Source organism: Diplotaxodon limnothrissa, linkage group LG9 (genome assembly GCF_057381915.1).
Source record: "Diplotaxodon limnothrissa isolate DT_005_m linkage group LG9, D_limnothrissa_male_GT1.1, whole genome shotgun sequence".
NCBI classification, from domain to species: Eukaryota; Metazoa; Chordata; class Actinopteri; order Cichliformes; family Cichlidae; genus Diplotaxodon; species Diplotaxodon limnothrissa.
This window is the reverse complement of record NC_140604.1, coordinates 21891097-21914594: the sequence shown is the minus strand read 5'-3', so window position 1 is coordinate 21914594 and position 23498 is coordinate 21891097. Positions and strand designations below refer to the sequence as shown.

Genomic DNA, 23498 nt, shown 5'->3' with positions numbered 1-23498 from the left:
GATGACAAACCTGCGGCGGTATCAAGATGTCTGGGAGATAGCCCGGTGCATTTTTAATTCAGTTGTTTAATGCAATCTTGAAGAGTGAGATGAGAATTGAGAACACCTTTAGTGTGCTGGTACTGGTTTTTAAGAACAAAAGTGAAGTGCTGAAGTTTGCTAAAGTTTATGAGCCGATAACATTTTAAACTCTACTTTTCAATTCAACTCTATTTATATAGTGCCAAATCACAAAAGCACTCAGCTCAAGGCCTTTCAGCAAGCACTTGGTGACAGTGGGAAATAAAAACTCCCTTTTAATAGGAAGAAACCTCCTGTAGAATCAGGCTCGGGGAGTGGCAGCCATCTTCTACCTTTGAATACATTTCTACCCAATTAGCTTGAAGTGGATTTTAACAAAGATGTGTATAATTATCAGACACAAACCACAAACTGCTTTAATTCCATTTTAATTTTCATACAGGTTATCACACACACAACAGAAGCAAGCAGACGTAAATGTACAGAGACAGTCAAACATAAATATTTATGATTTTTGCAAGTTTAGAGTAGAGTGACTGAAGGGAAGTAATATTTATTGACCAATGCGCTGAGTTGACATGAGAGTTCAGTAATAAGACTCTAAGTACACCGTTTATTACTTTTTCATCTCAAGTATTCCGCTTCCCGGCCCTCGTCTCTTCGCACTGCAGATGTTACAAAACTGCAACCCGGGAATCTGAGACAGGAAAGAGCGAAAAGTTACAGGAAGTCATATTTGAGCTTCTCAGATAAAATACCCCAGCACCAATGTGTAAAGAGTGATACAGCATATAGAGATGTCACTTACTGTTCCTGAAGATGGCAAACACTCCTTATGAAACATGTGCCTGCAGTGGAACACCACCACGTTGAAGGTTTTGGCCATGTCTGAAACACACGTTGCAAAAATTGGCAAAGAAGAGTTTTCAAATGCAATACAACATTAAAAACAGATGAATACACCTACATTACATGACTCACCTGAGGGTAAAATTGTAGCATGACATGACTCACAAATGTTCTCCTCTGAAAAGAAAAGCAGCAACGTTCTTAAGAGTCCAGTTTAATATAGCTAATCTCAAAAGGAGCTGCACGAACACCAAAGCGCACCCACCATCAACCCTGACGCCTCTCATCTGTGTTCGATGCATCTTCTGGAGCAGGGAGAGGGAGTCGGCCACCAGGATCTTTTTGCAGCCTTCCCTTAAAAGAATCTTAGAAACAAGAAATCAAACGAGCTGTCAACAAACAGGATAAGAGGTACAGAAATCGGTGAATTGAGCAATTTAAAATTAAATTCTAACAGTATAGTCATATGAAAAAGAACATACATCTTTACTGAATTAAGAAGATGAGAGAGCAGCCAGGTGCTGTTAATCAAACTCACTTGATTAACTGATCATCAGTGAGTGTGAGCATATCTATAGAAGCAGAAGTTTGAGCAGTTTGCCGGTCTGGAGCATTCAGGTGTGTTAATGCTTAATGTAAGTTAATGCCAAGGAGGAAAGACATCAACAATCATGACCTTAAAGTTCAGTGTTGGAAGGTTTATAAACCAATTTCCAAAAGATTTGAGATTCATCATTCTACTGTTAGTGGAAAACATTCATCACAGCTGCTAATCTCCCCAGGACTGGACGTCCCAGCAAATTCGCTCCACAGAGCACATAGAAATAGCAAAAAACCCAATATCTACATCTTAGACTCTACGGGCCTCTGTTAGCGTGTTAAATGGGCACGCCACATGGGCACCTTGCAGTCATTGTTTGACCATGAACTAATCTGTAAACCAAAGTATTCCAGAGTCAAATGTGAGGCCAACTGTCTGACAGCTGAAGCTCAACTGGAACTGGGTCATGCAACACGACAATGAACCCAAGCACAGCAGCAAATCTACAAGAGAATGGCTGAAAAAGAAGAGGATCAAGGTGTTGCATTGGCCCACTCAAAGCCCAGACCTCAAGCTGACTGACATGCTGCAGTGAGTCCCTAAAAGAGCTCTGCATAAACAAATGCCCACAAAATTTAATGAACTGAACAGCGCTGTAAAGAAGAGTGGGTCAAAATTCAAGCACAATGATGTGAGAGACTGGTAAAGTTAAACAGAAAACAATTACTTCAACTTATTGATGTTAAAGGTGGTTCTACAGGCTGTACTTATTCACAGCACTGCAGTCAGACAGTTTATTAAAACCTCCAATGACTACGCCTGCAACTTAACTCAAACATATTTAAAATGTCTCTCTGGTTTTATATCTCTTTATACTCTGTATATGTCCCTTGATCTTAGAACCAACTATATTATTGAAAAGAACTGTCTTTTAAGCTTTAAATGATCGATAGGATCTTAAATCACGATTGCCCTACCAAGGGGTCTAATCCGGACTAGTGATTGGCTTTTGCAGAGTTTAAAGTTGAGGAGGACATACTGTAGTTTGCACCAAGAAGCATTGTGATGCGAGTTGTCAAGAATAGATTGCATTCTTTTCAGAACTACTTTCAGCTTTCCATACCACACCAAAGTAAGATGGGTAAGCCAAGGAGTTGTGGCAATGTATTTCTTTGAGAAAGCAGACTGACAAAATGTGGACAAACAGAAGAACTGTTGAAATTTCCTTCACTTATTTCTTAAGATATTAAAGCATATGTCCTTTATCTTATAAACGGCCCAGTAAATTTGAAATGGGCTGAAGGGTGTGGAAAAAATTTCAAGCTAATCTCCGGGACGCATGTCTGACCTGTAGATTGTAGTCATGAAGGATTTTCACGAGGGAATCTCTGAGGTTTGGGATCTCCATGCCTTCCTTTATGCGTCGGATGAGCAGAATAGGATCAACATGAGTGCCGATATTATTGAGGAGACCGGTGATGAATGCTGGAGTAAATAAAGTAAAAAGCAAGAGATAACTAAAGTTCAGATTTATTGATGCACAGGTTTACCATGACTGACTCGATAGGAGATTTGGTGACATACGTGGTTTGTCAATAGAGTAAGAGATGAGATCATCCCACAGCTCTGCGTCATCCTGGTCTTTAGCAAACTCTATGGCTTTGTCAACATCTGCCAGCTCCTCCATGATCATCTGCAAGGCTCGTCTACAGTTTCCCATCCTGCCTGAGAGAAACATGTCTGATTAGCTTCTTCCTTATCTTTTCAAATGAGAGTACGAATCTTAATCCTTATTCAACACTTACTGAGCAGGAAAACTGTCTCCTCCACAAAGTTTCTCTGCTGGCAAATCTCAAGAGCCTAAGGAGGTCAACAAAATGACTTATGTTACCCAACTTCACTTCTAAAGACGAGAATTTATGATTGGATGACATGTACCTTTTCAAGAGGGCAGTGGGTGCTATCTCTCAGGAAAGGTAGCAGATTTGGCCGGTCGTATTCGGCATATAGGCCTATCTGTCTCTCGTGGTACTTCTGGCCTTTGTGGTGGTCCCGTTTGAACAGTTTGTGGAGGTACTGTGGGCAAAAGGCTGGTCAAACTCCCTGCATTATAACATCTGTTTTGAATTCAGTAACCTAAGGTGCTCAAATATAACTCACCACATGCAGAAGTTCAGGTCTGTCTGCTAGTTCTTCCACCACCTTGTCTATCTGTTAGAGTCAAAACAAAAATCCATCACTTAGAATCATTTGTTTAAATCAGGAAGATAAAGAAGATTCAAAGAATTCAGGGGTACTTACTGATATCTTGTCTTCATTATCGAGAAGCATGTCAACAGCTTTCTGACAACATGAAGTCATACAGTTTAAATGGTTTAAATGTATAAGAACAACATCTATAAGTAACAAATGAAGGGGAAATCAGTCGGTGATGACTTTTTACCTCTTTGTCAAAGTCCATGAGGAGTACGATCTTGTCCTCGATGGAAGAGAAAAGGTTGTGTTTGTGGATCAGCTGGTAAACATCTTTGTGCCTCAGTCTCAGGTAGATTTCTAAGGCTCTGTCGTATCGCTGGTCGTAGGTGTACCTGAAACAGCATCGAACACCAGCAACTCACAACAAATTTAACATGATATTTAAAATCCCCATATACCAGTATCATTTCCTAAATGTTGCCAATATAAACAAAGGCAGTCGAAATTTAAGCAAAGTGTTAAAGATGAAAGACATTTTTTTAAAATTTCACCTTATTTGACCTTGAAGAAGAGGTCAGAGGTCCAAATATATCATTCTATATACTATATGTTATTAATACAAAAAGTAAGAAATATAGAATATAGTTTTAAATAGCTCTGTATAGCCTTATGATCACTTTGACCTTCAGATCAACCTTGAAGAACAGGTCAGAGGTCAAAAGTGATGTTTTAAAGACGTTTTTAAGATTTAAAATATCATGTCATGTCAAATCTTCATATGGTACTTTGTATATGTTGAGAAAACACAGCACAGGTGTAACCATAGCAGTTTCTAAGTTATATTAATGGATTGTTGACATTACCGCAATCTACACCCTTACAAAGTTTTATGAGAATTCATTGTGTTTACAGACTGAATGACACGCATGGAATCGCTCCTAAAAACTTAGCCTCCGTGCCGTAATATTCAATATTCAATATTCAAGTTAAGACCACTCACAACTCAGCCAACGTGGTGAGCAGCGTGCTGTTGGTGGGATCCCTCTTCAGGTGATCGGTGACAGCCTGAACGATGGCCATGTTATTATAAAGATCTCCCGGCCATTCCCGGATCAGGGTGGCAAAACCCTTTACAGAAAAAAGCAGCACGCACTATCAGCCGTCGTACGTTCATCACGCCAAGACTGCACACGGGTGGGGGTGTAACTTACCTCATAGTCAGTTTTCAGGAATTCATGAAGGATCATTTCATAAATGGCCGGCCTGAGACGCAGATCTCCTCTTGGCAAATACTGACTGATGGCCTGAAACATGACAGAAGTGGCACCACATACAGCATAAGAGACACAACTTTCCACAGGGCAAGCGTCGCACTTCATTGCAACGTTATAACCACTTTAGTGATGCCTTCAAAGCACAGCCGTTAAAACCTACCTTGAGCTGTCCAATGGTCTTGAACCTGTACACTTCATTCTCCCACAGTTCCATGTTTTTCCCCAGGACCTTTTGACACTTTCTGAATAAAAGTAAATAAATAAATACATTTAAATTAAAAACAAAACACTTGAATCATTTAAATGATAAAAAGAAGATTCTGATTTTTACATTTGGTCTTTTGAAGAGAAAGCATAAGTGGTCCAATTATATGAATAAAGATACAACATTTTAGTTTGTAATACTTCAAGCTCTAAGTCAAAGGTCAGGGTCACACAAATTAGGAAAAAGCGTTATGTTCTATGGGATCACCTCCAAATTTTAGAGCAGTCACTGAGGGACTTAAGCACTTTCTTTGGTTGAGCTCCTAAAACATTATCTTGTTCTTTACATATCTCATGCCAACACTGCTCACCTGCAAACATGCAGGACTTACCTCGCAGCGCTGTCATAGTCTCTCGTGTTCACCAAGTGGTTGATGTATTCCATTCCAATCTTCTGAACGTCGTGCCTCTTAATGTTTTTGAAGCTAATCTCCGCGGCCATCAGTGCCTCCTGATGTCATGGTTAAAAGCGCAGTAACAGGACACAAAATCAAACTCTGACCTTGCAGCCGTTAACCTTTAGCAACCCTCATGAAATTCAACAACACAAACCTCGTATTTCTTCTTTTGGACCAGCCAATCAATATGGTCGTCCTGGTCTCGCTCCTTTGCCACAACGATGTCTTTGGGACTGATGATATAGAAGAGTGACTCTCCCTCTGAATGCTCTGTTGATGAAAATACATTTATTCCTCTGCGTACTCCCACATTACAGCTGACATTTGATAATCGATGCATAATGAAATCAGGCTGCAGTAAAAGGCAGCGTGACATTTCTCTGGGAGCAGATTTTACAGTCTCACCGAGGCGGTAGTCTCTGCACTCATTGTCCTGGAAGTTGCGCACCGTCAGCGCGTCTGAAGAGATCTCCTCACAGCTCTCGGGGAGAGGCTGGATGATGTCGAGACGAGGCCGCGCACATAACTCCTCATCCTGCGAACATATGTAATGATTTTATATCTGACTTAGGTTTTTGAACACCTACACATTTGTTGTGCACACTTTTGCAGACTTTCAGCTTTAATTTAAGGGTTTAACAAAAACTTTTGCATTAATTGTTTAGAAATTACAGCTATTCTTATACAATCAACAGTAATTGTAAAACAAAAATTATAATTTTAAAAATTTGGATTGTTTTTAACACCTGGGTAAAAATCCTTTGTAGTCAAAGACTAAAAAAAAAAGAAGGGTTACTTTTGCAGTTTGCTTTGGACCGCTGTCCATTTTCAATATGAAGTTCTCTCCAATCAGTTTTGCAGCATTTGAATGAATCTGAGTATAGAGTGTTGTCCTGCACACCTCACAATTCATCCTGCTACTTCTATCAGCAGTCACATCATCAATAAACACTAGTGCCCTGGTTCCACTGGCAGTCATACATGCCTATGCCATAACACCGCCTCCACCGTGTTGGACAGATGATCTGGTATGCTTCAGATCATGAGTTGTTTCTCTTCCCATCATTCTGGTAAAAGTTCATTTTGATTTCATACCTCCATTTCTTTTTCATGACTCTTTTAGATATTTTCCAAAAAGTCTAATCTGGCCTTCTTCTTGAGTGTAACCAGTGGTTTGCACCTTGTTGTAAACACACTATATTTACATTCATGAAGGCATCTCTTGATGGTAGACCATGACAACGACACATTCATTGCCTTGAGAGTGTTTCCGACATGGTTACATGTCGCAAAGTTCTTTTTCATAACCATAGAAATAACTTATCATCAACCTCTTCTTTGGTCTCTCAGCCTTTTGGTGCTGCTCAGCCGGACAGTGGATTCCTTCTTTTTAAGAATGAACCAGATTGAATTTAGTTATTCCTAAGGTTTTTGCTTTTTAGCCTAATGATGACCACTTTGGCACATCTTTGGACTTCATATTGAGAATTCCACTAAAAAGATACCACATAAAAGTTCAACGCTTGGAATCAACTACAGATCTTTTATCTGCTTAATTTCTCATGGAGTGATGAGGGGTACAGGCCTCACCTGGCAATGAAACTCGCTGTCACTCTGAAAATTAGGTACTATGAATAAAACAGTAATACAACCTTTCTGGAAAACCCACTGATTTAAAGCTTAAAGTATGCACTTCCATCTTGACTGTTGAATTTACAATCCAGTGTCATAGACAGATGCAAAGATGCACAAAAAATGCCTAACACCTTATTGACTTTCTTGTATGTTAAAAGAAAAAATATTGTTACCATTTGATCAGAGTTTTCCTTCACAAAGAACAGAGTGACCAGCTGATCTGCCAGTGGTGCCAACCCACAGATGAAAAACTCGGTCTCAAAAGCAGAAACTAAAAGAAACAAAATATCAACAATCCACATTTAAAGAAAGTGAGTGAGAACAAGGTGAAATATTTCTTCCCTTTAATGCCTCACATTTTTGTGTAGTTATACGCAAGTGTCCTTCTGTTTTCATACATCGATTGAACTTAAAAGGATACGTGCATAACGCAGCCTTTAGCTTTACAACTACTAAAGTAAGCAACTATTAAACTTTTTTGTTTCTCAGTTAAAGACTTTAGAAAGCAGAAAAAGGAGATGAAATGCATTTATTTCATTTAATTGTTTTTCCATCTTAAAAGTATGCACAGACTGAACCTGAGCGCCATTTCAATTTATCTAAAGCCGTCTGAACAACAGGACCCTTTCTTCTTGCAGCACTGCCTTCTTCTGCAGTTGACGTGGTAGAAATTTCCCATAATATCATATTTACATCTATACTTTGTGCCCCGATCAGCCCCAAGCTTTAAAACCAAGCCATCCCCAAAAAGTTTTTGCAGTGTGAGCCTTTGTCTTGCCAGAGGAGCATAAACTGCAATTTAAGTTTTCAGGCCTTGGGAAACAACGTCATTCACATTCCCTGAATTTTTATAATCATCACTATATAAACTGAAACAAAAAGCCCCACAGAAGTACCTAAAATTCCATTTTCAATTCAATTAAGTTTAATTTATATAACGCTAATTCACTGCAGTCATCTCAAGGCGCTTAACATTACCAAGGATGCCAAGAGAGGGCTCTTTAATTCAGCATTTGGGCCATGTTAATAAAAAAAATTGATTTACAAAGAGATGACAAAAGAACCGAGAAGATAAAACTGAAGAGAGGCTGCTGCCATCGGAGAAGTATTGCCATGAGAGTGTTTTTGGTCTGCAACAACGCTCAGCTGAGAGGTATGTGTTAAAGTACGATGCACGTAAATGCCAGAAGTTTTCCTCAGAAGAATCAATAATATAGGATTAACTAGGATGATCAATATCGTAACCACACGATTTCAACGATATGTAAAATTAGAGCTAAATTATGAGGCACAGAGGACGTTTACAATCTCTAACTTATGTAAAAATATTACTCAGTGCACAGATTTCATTAACTCTGTGACTCAGAGTGTGCACATTTTTCAGTGGTCTCATATGTGGAAGACGAAATGGGGTGCTCTGTACCTATTTCCACATAGCGGCTGGGCAGGTCTCTCATTTCAGTTGGATTTCGCTCTTTCACAACACAAATCTGAAGAGAAATAAGAAGATTAGACTGAACGCACGCCACAGCCGGCGCCTGTGATTAATATTAACACGAGCAGGAAACAAAGCAAACCTTAATGGAAGAACCCCAGCCGACAATGAGAGTGGTGTTGTCCTTCCAGCACAGGCTGCACGGGTACATGTCGGGCCTCAAACTCACATTATCCCTCAACACATTGGTGATCCTCTGCTTTGTGCTGATGTCATATATTTTTACTCCCTGAAGGTAAACAAGCAGCATTTTTACATACGAAGCTGTGCATACAGAAGGATCGGGGTTTGCTTAACTGTCGCGGAGATCTCACCACATTGTTGGCCCATGCAATCAGGTTAGCTCTCCATTTGATATTAGTGATTGTTCCCTCGCCCTCATGTAGAACTGAAGTCTTCCAGCGATTCAGCCAGTTTCTCTCATACAGAAGGAGCTTGAAGGGGGGAAAAAAGTAAGGACATTTAATTCAAGGGTGCAATATTACACCCCAGCCTACAGAGGGCAGTAGATGAACAGTGTATTATACTGGAACAAGCAGTTAGGAAGCTATGTCTGATAAAATCATGAAGTAAAGCCCTATTTTCCTCCACATGTGCAGACTTAATCCCACTTTGGAGCATTTAAGCACAAAGAAAATAAAGATGGATGGCTCAACGTGAGTCAACCTGAGGGAGAAGCTTCACCAGCTCCACTGGTGGACGAAAACATTAAACATCCACATGGCCGAGATCATTTGTGAAGATGGTGTTGAAAATATGAGGCATTACAGTTTTGATTTAATACATAAGTTTTCTTCGTCCCACTCCTTTTTCAGGCAATTTTTGTTTTTTGTTTTGTACATTTTATGTTCAATATAGGTATTTGTTGTGCCTGAAAATGAACAAATAACCAAATGAATGAATGAATCCTTCTCATCATAACATGGATACACGGCATTAACATAAGGTGCCGTGGATAACAATTTAAGATACACGAATAAGTAAGTTCATTACTTTTTGCGTGCACCATCTTTACTCTTGTGCCGTCTCGAAAAAGCTGTGAAAGCTCCGAGAGAGCTTTGAGTGATGTGCGTGGCTTGTGTGCTTTTAACCACAATGCAATGTGGCATTGACAGCCCTGAGAGCTATTTCATGAATTAAAGCTTAAGTTAAGTTTTCAGGCCTTGCACCGCACCTTCTGTGGAGGACAAAGTCGTTCACATTCCCTGCATTGTTGCGGTTCTCACTATATAAAGTGATACAAAAAGCCCCCCAAAAGTGCATATTATTACCAAGGCGGCCGGGAGAAATTTGTATAGGCTCTTTAATTCAACATTTGGCCTATGTTAATAAACAGTTTGCTCGACAAAAAGATGATATGACAAAAGAACTGGGGAAACAAAATTGAATTTCCTTTGACAGAATGTGGCTCCCGTTGAGGGGTATTGATTTTCATCACAGGCAACTTGTGGAGGCCTTCACAACTTGGAACTGAGAGAAATCAGTGCCAATTGAAAGAAAATAGCAAAGTAACAATAACAATGGAGTTTTGTGGTAAAAGTTTTTCCTCGCCCCTGTTGTATAAATGTCAGCACACTTTATTTATAGGTGGTTTGTGCAATGGCGCCACATCGGTGCAGCTTGTAGTAGTGTAATAGGCAAGCGCTAGTAGGTAGCTGTTTTTACCTCAAAGATGAAGAAAAAAAAAACAGAAAATGACAAATCTAATGTCTAATATGCTTTTCACCTTCCGCGATGACATACCCAGCGGAGGCAACTTCCAGAGAGAGATCACCATATGTGCCCGGAAATCCTAAGACTATGTACCCTCTTGATAATGACATCTATTTGCTGTGCTTGTGAAGCATTGCCTTTCAAACACTGTTGAGCGAACAGCACTTTGTGAAAATGGGCAGCTCTCCCGAGAGCACTCCAGCGAAAAGACAGAAAAGTAAGAGCCTTTCACACCAGACAAAGGCCTGCGCGTCGCCCTCAGCCGAGCCAAAGCGAGACAGTGTGCAGGATTCGGTTTCACCCGGACACAATCAGGACGCATTATTGCGGCAGGAAATGTCTTGAAAATGGCGGTTTTAAAAAAATAAAACCCCAAAAAAACAAAACAAAAGTGGGTGTAACAAGCGCACAAGTAAAAAGTACTACTCAAACCTACCTTGTTGCCCCCGGTGACAAACTGCTTATAGTTGGATCTGGTGAACTGAGGGTGTAATGCGACCACCTGTGAAGAACGTTTAACAGTTTAGAAGAGCGAAATCTATTCATTCTATTTTCCATCCTATAACACTGCAAGTCTGCAGAAAAACTTACTTTGATGGGACAGTCAAAGTTCTCGTGGAAGCCCTCTCTTGTGTAGAGGCCGAATACTTGAACCTGGAACAGAGACGGTGCAGCAGAACAGCAAGCAAAGGTGAATAACTCAAAATTTCTCCTTTAATTGCTGCCTCTGCAACTATCTGAGGCCAGCGGGGGGAAGTGTGGTCAGAAAAGACTTTTGATTGGCTCCCTACTTCTCCGCTGGGTCACCAATTAGTGGGGCCAGTTGATTCTTCGAACCCTGCAGGGTTTACAGCAGAAATCCTAATCGTGGACTGACCACAGCCTCAGTTGGCTACAGTAGCCTTTAATGTACCATTAGAGTACATGACGCCCACTTTTCCTCTACCTGAAGCCCCCCCACCACCACCAAAAAAAGATGGGGAAATAATATAAAACTCTGACGCTATCTCATCTCTTGAACCGCAGCAGTGGTTAAGGATTAAGTTAGATTTCAAAGGATTATCAGCCAGCTGAATTGGTGAGGGCAAACAATTGCTATAGCATTGATTTTAATTGTCTGCTCCACTTTTTTTGCGCGACAAGATCTTGTTTTTGCCACCAGAGTGCTGGAAGCAGGGGGAGGGCGATATCAGAAAGCATATCTTGACTGCAAAATCCATGAAGGATGGTGGTAATGATGAGAAGAGACAAGATAACAGCAAGGTGGAGAACATGGAGAGGGTATCCGTAGATGGGCTGATGGCTGACTGACAGCTCAACGGATCTGAGTGCAATCCTTCCCTCCCACCCCTCCCCACGCTTCAAAATTGTTACAAGCTTTTTATAAATTCCCGCATCATGAAAAAAATATGGGGCTTATGTGTAGATATGGAGAAGATAAAACTCCAGGTTAATGCACCGAGTGCGGAGGAAGTGCCGTCTAAAAATTCGCTGCTAGTTCCAAATCATTATGATAAAGTTTCAGGCTGATAAGGCGAGTTTATATGAATCAGAGGATGAATTATGAAAGATGAGAAGCACTGATTGGTGATTTCATTTTTTGCTGCAGGCCCAGAGATCACTAGCCAGCGGTGATGAGTGGAGAGATCTCACCTTCCCATCCTCGGAGCAGATGCCCACATGCTCTCCACTTTCATCCAGACTGATCTGGTTGATCTTCACTGAACTCTGCGGAGACACAATATCACGGCATCGTTTTTTTAAAGAGGTGGGCGAGTATCATAGTGGATGGCCAAATGTTGCTAGCTGACATTTTACCCCAACTAAGTGAAATGCCAGGAAAAAGAAAAAAAGGCAATGGATGCATGGTCCCATATGTGTCAATGCATAGAGAGTGCATTAATACTGAAAATGTTAGGGGTCCCTCTGCTGCAGATGCTTTTAAATTTAGGGCTCTTAAGATAAAAGGATCAACTAAATGGCATAAATTACAGCAAATGTTACTTTAAAAACGTCCCTAAAGTGAGGACGGTGCCTCAGTGTAGACTTGAAGAGGAAAGAAGTTGTTTTGCTTATCATAGATTTCCAATTTTTCCAAAGCAGTTGCTTCAGCTATTTGGTAATCATATTAAATCCAACAGCTAGAGCACAGCTGTGTCTCTCCTGTTCTGTGAAACAACCTCACTGTTTCGGGTTATGATTTTTTTTAAAAACTGGCAGTAAGTTTCTCTGGTAAGTAGCACTTGAATCAACATGCTCAGCAGGCGCACGACATTTGGAAACACGAGTGCAGGTACAGTAATGTAAACCCACTCCTCCCTGCCTACCAAATCAGCCCTGATTACTGAGTTTTTGTTTTTTGTTTTGTTTGGGGGGGTTTTTTTGGTTTTGTTTTTTTGACTTGTAAATTAAATTATTGTTCAGAGTTCATTCCCTCCAGATCAGTGGAAGTAATGTAGTAAAATAGTAGGAGTAAATTAGAGAGAGGCAAGCTCATTTCTGGGTGTGAAATCTTCCTTCAGGGTACTACGTGAAATCTCAAAATATCTCCTTTTGCTTCCACATGGGATCTAAACTGTATTATTTTGTCTGCAGGGCCCGAGTTAACACTGTTGACTGTTAGGTATTTTTTTCAGGAATATAAAAGTTTCATCAGCCAGGAGGAGAATTGCATTTTTACAATGAAAAAAAAAAAAAAAAACCTCTTTGGGTATCTGATCAGCCAGTTGTGGTTTTCGACTCAGTGTTTACCTTTATTATGATTCCATACATACTCCACTTAGACCTTTAATGATTTAACAGCAGTATCAGTCTTGACCACAGCACTGTCTGTCTCACTACTAAAGCTTTCTGCGTCATTCATATAACAAAATACAGTTTCTGAAGACAGCAGAACTAAAAACAATGGCTAAAAATGGGTTTGCAAAAATCTATGTTATCCAGTCGTAAGCTTCCTCGAGCTGTGACCTCAGTAAACACTTTCTTGATGAGTTTGTGGTCTAATTTGTCAGTTTCCTATCTTATTTGTGTAGCTTGCCATCACCAGTGTGTGAATGTGTGTGTGAGTGGGTGGATGACTGGTTGTGTAAAGCGCTTTGGGGTCCTTAGGGACTAGTAAAGCGCTATACAAATACAGGCCATTTACCATTTATTTATTAGCTAATGATGTTCTTTGGTAAACTCTGGCTCCTTTTAGAGTCAAGAATGATAACAAAGCATGACGTGCTTATTTTGTTATTAACAAGTGTGCAGGGTACTTGATTGCTCTGGAATATCCATGTTTCTTTCATGTTTTAAAAAGCTAAAGGAAAATTTATAGTGCTGCTTTGAATTACTAATGCTGATGTCTCTTACATACTGATGTGTGCTGGTGTGCATGACTCAGGAGTGAAACTGAACTGAGCATGTTGGAGCTAATACATCTTAAACAGCAGCTACTAAAATGTTGGAGCTCCAACAGGTTAGGAAATGCATGGAGGAATGAAGACTTCAGTCTAAACACATACTCTCAGAGCTCGTAATAAAACAACTGTCTACACTGGCAGGAAAGTAGCTATTTTATTAATAATAATAATGATAATAATGGATTGGATTTATATAGCACTTTTCAAGGCACCTTACAATGCCACTATTCATTCACTCTCACATTCACACACTGGTGGAGGCAGCTACGGTTGTAGCCACAGCTGCCCTGGGGCAGACTGACAGAAGCGAGGCTGCCATTTTGCGCCATCGGCCCCTCTGGCCAACACCAGTAGGCGGTAGGGTAAAGTGTCTTGCCCAAGGACACAACGACCAGGACAGAGAGCCCGGGAATCGAACCGGCGACCTTCCGGTTACAGATACGCTTCCCAACCCCCTGAGCCACGGTCGCCCCTAGTTTTTTTTAACTTTATTTTAACATGTTTGTTTTTTGGCTCAATTCTTTATTTCATGTGTTTAATATGTCTTGGAGTAAAAGTAGAATTGAATTCCAAGTACAGCAGATGAGTATCACTTTGATTTTACAGGTATTTAGTTACACAAGAAAGTAAATTCAGATTTCTAACTGATGACATCACTGGATGAAAGGTTAAAGTTACAGAAATCTCAGCGTTATTAAAACGTTTCCTCTTGGGACCATGACTGCCAACTGATAAACAAATAGAACAACAATATAATGTAGTTAGTAACATAAACAGCAGACTCTCATTGCATCCACTGAGCTAACAAGGCTAAAAAGTGTTTTAAATTAAAGTAATTGGTTAATGTAACCCAAAGCATTTTAATGTACTCACAATCTCAAACTTCTGAGTAATATTTCCTTGGATGTCCAACAGGAAGACCTTTCCAAAATGAGTACCTAAGGCAAGAAACTGAAAGGAGACAAATGTAATGTAAATTAAACCAGAAGACACCTGAAATCAATTCCAGATTTTCCAGGAAAAAAAAAATCTTGTGTTTATGACGGCTGTGGGAGAGGATAAAAAAAATATTTCCTGGATCTGCAGTGGCATGGGCAAAGTGGGGATTGGGTGGGCTTGGAGGCAAAACTGTGAAATTGCAGGGGGTGGAAAAGCCCTATTTATTAAAGCAGACAGTGTGAAATGGCATTTTTTTCCCCTCAAATTAAAATGCTTAAGCATAATAAATGCACTGTACATCTGACTTCTTCCCATGCAACCCAATCACCTCCCTGCCCAGCACAAGGCTATTATTTCTACTGAGCAGCAACTGGTTTCCGTGTCTTGTGCTTCGGCAGAAGCGCACGTGTGCATATGTATGTGTGCGTGCGAGTGTGTACACGAGTCCACTGGGACAAAAAAATTATAGAAACCGGGGGCTTTGGCATTAGATTAAGTGTGTGTTCTTCCACCCCAGCCCCTGCTCCATGCCCTCCTCCTAATCCCCCTCCCTTCTAGACCAGCATGTGGATGTGCGGCGAGGCCAGCATGCTTCAGTGCAGTCTATAATGAAATGCTTATATTTACAGGCACAGCTGAGCATGTCAGACAGAGCCCCTGCAATCTCCCCAAATAAAATAACCAAAAATAAATAAATAAAGGGTTCAACCTTGTGAGGCGGAGCGACTTTTAAAGGGATTTATCAGAATGGAATTGTTCAAATGAAATTCCGATTCAGACACTTAAAATATGAGGCAACATAAGGCAGTATGTGCTGTCGGTGGCTTTTAGGGTTGTGGGAGTTTGCCACAGAAGAGGAGGGTGGGGGAGGGTAGTGGTGGTGTGACCACACAGGTAGCTGGATGGCAAAAAGTACATAAGCATAGAAATCCCAAGAAGAAAGACAAGTCAGATCAAATTTTAATTTTCAGCAAAGCAGTCTCTCTCTCTGTGGCACAGTTGCTGTTTTTAGGTTAAAAGAAGGAAAAAAGGGGGAACAGAATCCTCAAAGTACAAACAAATACACGAACATCAATAGTGGTTAATAAAACATCAGGTGAGGAGACATAACTGGGTATGACTTTTGCTCTGCTCAGGCGTGTAAGTGTGCCGCTGGTGCCACGATGATTAACCATCTCGCCGAGAGTGGCCCTCTTAAAAAACAAAGGGAGACGAGGAGCAAAAAATATGTAAGAGTGGGAATAAAAAGAGGAGAAGACAATGGTGCCTGATGCCTTCTGATTCACCTCCCTGAGAGGGAAAAGCAGGGGAAGGTGAGAAAATAATGGGTCTGCCTTTACAGATTCAACAGAAGGGAAGAAATCCACCTTTGAAGCTGACGTCTCTCAAATGTGTACCTAAACAATGTGAAATGTCTGCGCGAGATGGGTGAACCTGACACGGAAATGCCCCTGCGGGTGGTGGATCATAACCTCTACCTTGTCATGGACGGTCATACAGCTGGCTGCATCGTTCTGGAGAATTTCTGTCATCCCGTTGGAGAGCCTCTCATACTTCAGCTTGGGCTCCTCCTCACTGTCCTCCTCCTGGTGAAGAAAGCAGTCTCTTAATGATATTTTCCAACCGCTATTCTTGTTCCCTAAAACCCCCCAAATCATCACTGCAGTGAAAAGAAATATGCAAAATCTCCACCCAACCTGATGTTGTATATTAAAATCAGATTTTTATGAAACACGTGCTACAAAATATGACAAAAATCCCTATTTGTCCAACGTTACATCTTAAAGGTGCCTTATTTAGTTTTTGACCACTAGGGGCTCTATGGAGCAACATTTTTACACGCGAGTCCCTGATTTGCATCTTTTTTTATGCAAGCACACAAAAGGGTATAAAAAGATGTGCACCACAATACCAACAGACATAAAGACCATTTTACACCATTTTTATCCTTTTTGACAGAAAACAAATGCAGTGATGTGTGAACTAAGATAACAGAGAAGGAGAAACACATCATTACTCTAGAAGACAAATTGAGCTTGTTTTTATGAGAAACAGTGAATGTCACTGTTACAAAAACAATCAAGAGGGCACCAAAAATGGTTAAATACTTGTTTTGGTTATAGTGATATGACTAATGTAAGCAAAATCACTTGAAGGTCAGTGAATTTACCTGTGCTTCTCAGAAGATACAAATAAAATAATAGATATCATAGTCTGTACATAGGCTGCAAGTCACCTGCCAACACAATTTGAAATGAATTTTATAAAGCAGTTTATGTTTAAGTAAATGAAATAATAATTTTGTTTTTATTTTCACCACGGTATTTAAATGGGCATTGAGAATCATTTAATACATTTGGTATTGGAACTACTCAATTTCTGGTATTGTGACATCCCTGCTTAATGTTTTTCTAAACTGATTAGAATTGGAGTTTATCACTTATCACACTTATCATAATGAAGTACTAACAGCCGATCAACAAATTGCTGCAAATGATTAGTTTTTGCATGAATTCCTAATAGCTGAACGAGACGATGATTACGTGGAAACACATTCATCTTCATTCAATTTGAAAATAATAAAATATTCATTTAAAATAGAGATGCACCGATATAATTCCCACATATCATTATCTCACTATAATCACATAATCATCTTATTATCATTATATGCCACTTCAAGCCAAATAGGGTTATATTAACCTAACCCTTAAAAGACACTGAGATAAAGAGTTGAATGATGTTTTTTTTAGTTATTATAAAGAGCATTTCCTTTTATTCCTTTTCCCTTGGTACAATTGGAGGAATAAATAACAACAAAATGACACAAACACCCAAAATTTCTATTGTAGCCCAATCAGGTTTTTTTTTTTACTTTGAATTATTATTCTGTTCATCAAAAGTGAGAAAACAGTTAAAAATATGACAACACTATAACAACAGCTATTTCAATCACTGAATTACATTATACTTAATGATGAAATGATGAATAAGATCCTCACATTGGAGAACCTAAAAGCAGACAAAATTGTCAAATGTTTGGCAGTTTTGCTTTAACCGATCTAATTTAATTCACTGCTATTTATCCATTTCTAATATGCAGGTAATGCACAAATTTACTGTATAAGCATAACTGGGATTCCTTTCAGCAGCATTTATTGCAGCTTTCAGTCTCCAATAACTGTGATTAATCCATTTTTGAAGCCTGTGTACATGAACATATGTGTATAGAGGGATGTATGCACAAAGACAAAATTTCCATCACCTTGCATGAAATGCTTGATAAAACAATAAAAGCAACATCTTTTCATGACACTGTTCATCCCCAGTGAAATACATGAATTTATAGTCTTTTCATAAAGCAAACTTAAGGTATTATACTGTGTTACACTTTCCAGCCTGAGTCAACATTTGCGGCCAGTCACAGCCTGAATATTACTCATAATTCAGTTTATAACCAATGCTGCACAGTCTGTGGCTGCCCAGAGGGTGCATCAACTCAAAACATTGTCTGCCATTATGTGCTACTGGGTTGGAGGTGGGGGACAATAGCGTGGAAAAAATGTTATTTTCAAAAACAATCCTTTCCCACTCAACAACGCCATATCTAGGCTATTTCCTGTGTATTCTGGTTGTGAGATTTCTGATGCGAGGGCATTTGTCACGGGTTTCAAAGGCGTATCAAACAACAAAGGCAAACTTCATCCCCACAGAGAAACTACCCATTTTAAAACTTTTGCCATCTCTTGTAAGTTGCTCTTTGTTTTGTCAACTACTCAGCTGGCCTTGATGTTGTAACCATTTTTGCCATTTTCTTTTAGTATTGGCTGTTAAAATAGAGCATGAAGGAAAACATTCAGCTTTAAATATACTGCACAGCGAGGACCACACTAGTTGGAGAAACGAAGGCGTGTACCCAGTATTATTAAGACAAACAACAAATCATCATGTGTCATAAACACAGTTTACACACAGGTGGCAAAGTAAGGGAAAGATCAACACATAGTATATATAAAAATTATATTAATCACATGCTGCAGCCTTTAAAGTCAACTCAACACAGCAGGCCATACACAGTGCTCTCCACCAAGATTGTCAAACCACCTCACTGAGTATTTCTGCTTCTAGGCATTGTGCTTGATCATAAATTATGATAGAAAAGACGCACTGCTACAGGTTTTTCGTTATCATTTTTTGCATGTTAACAACAATAAATAATTAATAACAGTAATCAACTGGGTATATTAAAAGATTACGTAACATATCGCTCACTTCCCACATTTCTTATTGCGAGGACTGACCTTTAATACAAAACAAATTCAATCCATTATTACAGAAAACAGCCACATGCATTATTAACACGGCTGGTTATTAGGTTCACACTGATCCACTGAATGATTCAGTTTATTTAAAATAATGCAAACAATATTCAAACCGAAGTCACTCATTTGCTGTTTGTTTTGTTTCTTTCCGGTTGATTAAGAAGGGAACGAATATCACTAAAAGAAGATTTTTGACCAAACAGTTTCAGGACAAGGTGCTTATGACACACTGTTACACAGTAATAACAGTTTTACAACTGTCATATATAAACTATCAATTTACATTTAAAAATATGATCTTCGATGAATTATGGCATTCAGAAACGTAGCATTTAGACACAAACTAATGAGCTATACATGTCACACCTGGGCATGTACAGGATAAAATACACAAAGTTAACATTATCATGTACCCTAGTTAAGCACACCTTGTATGTTTCAGTGCTTGCGTGGGTTCCTGCCTATATCAAACAAAATCAAGAGTCTGGTAATAATTTTTTTCCATCATTATATTTGCTTGTTTCAGTCCACTTGGGTGGATTAAAGCCATTTCTTTACAGCTCTGAAACCAATGTTTTCTAACTTTGCCCATTTGTTTGCAGGACTGTTCTTGTTTTTAAATAACTGGAGATCATAACTTTATCCTGATCATAACATCAGTGTCAGCTTTATACTGCCCACGATCCCAAATTCAGTAATAGACTTGTCAAATTCATACATCATCATTTCCTGTCAGTCTCGCAACCTGCAGTATATTAACAGTGGCTGTCTTGATGTCATTATCAACATCTATATTGAACTTAACTGCATTTATGAATTTCAATCCTAGCACGCATGCTGGTGGCACTCCCACCAAACTCCTGATTTGCATGGGTCGTGTCCAAAGACCTACGTTTATGAAACCAGCATATAACATGCTATAAAAACTTTGCTTAAACTGTTTTCCCAGCTGACATCAGCTTGGTCCTTTGTCCATAAAATGAAAGTGTGTTCATAATGCTGTTTAACAAATTAGCTTTTAGATTTTGGTACTCAAAGTGAACTTCTAGTGTTGAGGTTAAATTATTGAAAATTGCTAAAATGAATTTAATTAATTTGCTTTTTCTTTTCCAACAGTAGCACAAAGACATCATCAATTATTGACACTTGAGGGTGTGAATGATTATGTTGTTCCCATTTATTCTTTCTGGAATTAAAAGATCGCAGTCTAGGCTTACAGAAGCGTTGCTTCTGCCTGATTCTGTTCAGTCACTACATGGTGCAGAGATCCTGATTTATTGTGTGCTGTTTACACTGTCTGTGCAATATGTGATGACTGAATAAAACTAAACTAAGCTAAAATATGCATTAAACCATTTCATTTGCTTCTAAAGGAGTGGCAGAATCATGTAGAGCACTTAGAGCCTTATAGTGGTCCAGCAAGTTGCTAAAAATACAATGCACGATGTCTTTTCTTCCATTTATTACCCTTCATTCTCTACCTTTTATGTGCTTTCGGGACCACAAAAGTACATTTTTTGACAGGCTTTTATGGAACTCACCCTTTCGTTTTTCAGCTGCTGGGGTTTCTTTTGATTTGTAACCATTTTTGCCATATTCTCCATCTACTGACAGCTGAGCTAAATGAGACTCCTCGTGTCATCATCTAGCTTAATGTTCAAGGTTCAAGCAAGACTCGCCCATTTGTCTGCTTTTAAGGGGAACGCTGTAGCTGTTAAATCTAACCATGTTAGTCTGTTTGAGGCAGAAAGAGGGGGAAATTGGTGCAATCAGTCAACTAATATGTTGCTTAAATCTATCGTTTTAAGGGTTTGATCCGCTGAGCATACTAAAAAGCACTTACAAATCAGACTTATTATTGTATTATGTTATTACAAATTAGACTAATCTAACCAAATCATGACGTTGATGAAGAGAATGCCTCTGACTTTCCAGAGCCACTGCTCAGACAGATTGTTACCCTGCTCATCTCTTCTGTTAGTAGAGTGTAGAGCAAACAGCCCCTCGCTGCCTTCATCTAGCGAGGCTGCTGTCAAGCTGGTAACAACAGCAGCCAGCTACAGTATATTGCAATATTGTAAGCAAATAATCACCTGTTTGCAGCAGCCACTCAGAGGAGACTTGCAATCCCACAGTCCAGTGAGTGTTTGTCCATGACTACTGAACACATGGTGCACAGACAGACCACTATTTACAAGTCTGGTTTATTTTCTTGAGAAAAAAAGTAGTAGCTTGAGAAAGGTGCAGGTGTCCAAAATGCAGCATATATCTTATATATGATTCCATCCTCTGCTACCGATGAAGAAAAATTCTCCTTCCTGTCAGCGTGATGTGTAATGTTATATTTTATTCAGCCCATGTGAGATCCTCCGAAGCACAGGTGTACTGTAACATGCCAGAGTTCAGTCATAATATTGATGGATCTGGAAAGCTATATGTAATTCATGAGTGTTTGACACCTCTCAGAACCTGACAAAGATCCTTTAGGGATCAAGCTGTGCTGATAAAGGCTATGTTATGTATTACAGCCCCTTCAGTAGGCAGAGATTTCAAAAAGCATCCAAACCTGACAGAAATATGAACACTTCTGTCACTGACAGTATATTATTGGTGATGCATGTCTACACTGACATACTGGTGCAACTGCATGACACATTCAAGTCCATTTTTTCCAGTTATTATTTTTTTAAATATATATCAAGATTTCTTAAAATAAATTCATCTTAGATGAGCTAAAATGATGAGGTATTTTTGATTCTTACCTCAGACTCATCTGTGGTTTCCTCACTTGGATGTCTGACCTAAAAGCAGAAAAATGTTGGGTTGCTTTAAAAAAAATATATTAATGTTAAAGCTTGGTTTCAAAGGCCATGACTATTTATTTAGAGATTAAATATATACCAAACAACTGCAAAGCTAAATTAGCACCTAAAATGTTAGCTTTCTAAGCAGAGAATGGCTTGATGAGAAGCTAAATCAAATGAAACCACAGCAGACAGCTCTCACAGGCACACTTTGAATGCATTTTTGATGTAAGTGCGTTTAAAACAGAAACATTTAGCTAGCTAGCTTTAGCATTTTGAGCTTACCTGCTCCTCCACTTCCGCCATTGTGATATTATTTAGCGATATATCCAAAGGTAACAGCTATAATACTTTAACAAATATTTTTTAAAATATCCGTTAAATCTCCGCTAAAGGTTCGTTTCGTCTCAGAAACACCCGCTGTTACGTGACAGCAAAGTGATGTTTGTTGTCGAAACCTGCTTCCAGTCATAAGCTAAATCACATGACTTGAATTCGAGTATCAAGGCGTTATGGGTAATGAAGTCATTCAGATAGAGAAACGACAACGCGGATACTCCGACAGAATAAAAGGAGACGATTATTTAAAAAACGATGCCAGGTGACAGTTCATATGTTTTTCGTGGCAAATACTTGTAGCAAGTTTTATTGGGTTTTAACAATCCAAGTGTCTCTTTTCTTAAGTGTCAGACGGCAAACTTGTGAAGAAAATGTCTTTTTTTTTTTCAGTTGAAGCTAACAGTCTTGAAACTGCAGCCAAATAACCCGCAGTAAAGCTAGGTATAACCATAAAGCACATCTTCACTGACAACATTAATAGACCAACCTTAAAAATTTGAACGGTCGCCAGATACAATAAATTAACCTGGACTAAAAGTCCTCCAAACTTTCCCCAAGGGGGATGATAAAAAGGCTGATTTCTGCTGTCATTAAAAGGTATTCAAATAAGAGGCTAAACGGAGCCAGCTAAATCCACCCCCTTGTATACAGCTGAGTATTTTAATTTGTTGTATTAATTGTCTGAAACATATCAGTGGCAAATAGTGTAGTTTTTCCCTAGAGGAGAAATTTATATCATTTATAGTAAATAATAAAAATAGCTCCAAACAGCAGAAACATGCTACTTTTGCTTAAGGTCCATCAATACTATTACTTATAATTAAGTAGTTTTTACAAAAGTAATGTCTGAAGTAATTATGAGTATCATTACAAGAATTGTTAGGCAAAAATATTTACTGTACACATTGTCCCCTTTTATATTGATTATTTACTGCCACTAGCCAGATATACAGAAGAATGTGAGGTAAAATACACAAAATGTTCTTCTAATAATTGAGCACTAAATGAAGCAATAATTTCAAAATGATAACTTACAAGACTTTAAATTCATTCACAATCTCTCTTTGTCTTAATTAAGACAATTTGAATAAAACAGGACAAACAACACTAACTGAAATGATTAAGACTATTCGATTTAAGTATGTCCAGATTTGTCTGAACGTAGTGGCTAAATTAACCCTTCAGCTATTGTTTGAGTCCCCTGGTTTCAGAAGAATATTAAATTATAATTATATATATTTTGATACTTTAAATATGCATTTTACTGCCAAGACTGCATTGAAGATTCAAGACACTTTATTATC

The 23498-nt window shown here is 39.0% G+C and overlaps 1 protein-coding gene across 1 annotated transcript; it reads right to left on the bottom strand.

The window, feature by feature from the left end:
• Positions 1 to 543: 543 nt before the first annotated feature.
• Positions 544 to 22314, bottom strand: vps41 (VPS41 subunit of HOPS complex). The gene is made up of 28 exons (XM_085362245.1): positions 22141 to 22314; positions 21814 to 21852; positions 16208 to 16315; positions 14664 to 14741; positions 12040 to 12114; positions 10978 to 11040; positions 10823 to 10888; positions 8988 to 9107; positions 8756 to 8902; positions 8602 to 8668; positions 7352 to 7449; positions 5949 to 6078; positions 5698 to 5813; positions 5478 to 5596; positions 5042 to 5123; positions 4819 to 4911; positions 4608 to 4735; positions 3855 to 3999; positions 3713 to 3754; positions 3572 to 3622; positions 3350 to 3487; positions 3217 to 3271; positions 2996 to 3136; positions 2760 to 2896; positions 1136 to 1235; positions 1003 to 1047; positions 830 to 909; positions 544 to 718 (listed from the first exon to the last, which is right to left on the bottom strand). Exons 1-28 carry the CDS (start codon positions 22159 to 22161, stop codon positions 638 to 640), a joined length of 2565 nt encoding a protein of 854 aa, XP_085218371.1. The 5' UTR covers positions 22162 to 22314; the 3' UTR covers positions 544 to 637.
• Positions 22315 to 23498: the final 1184 nt, after the last annotated feature.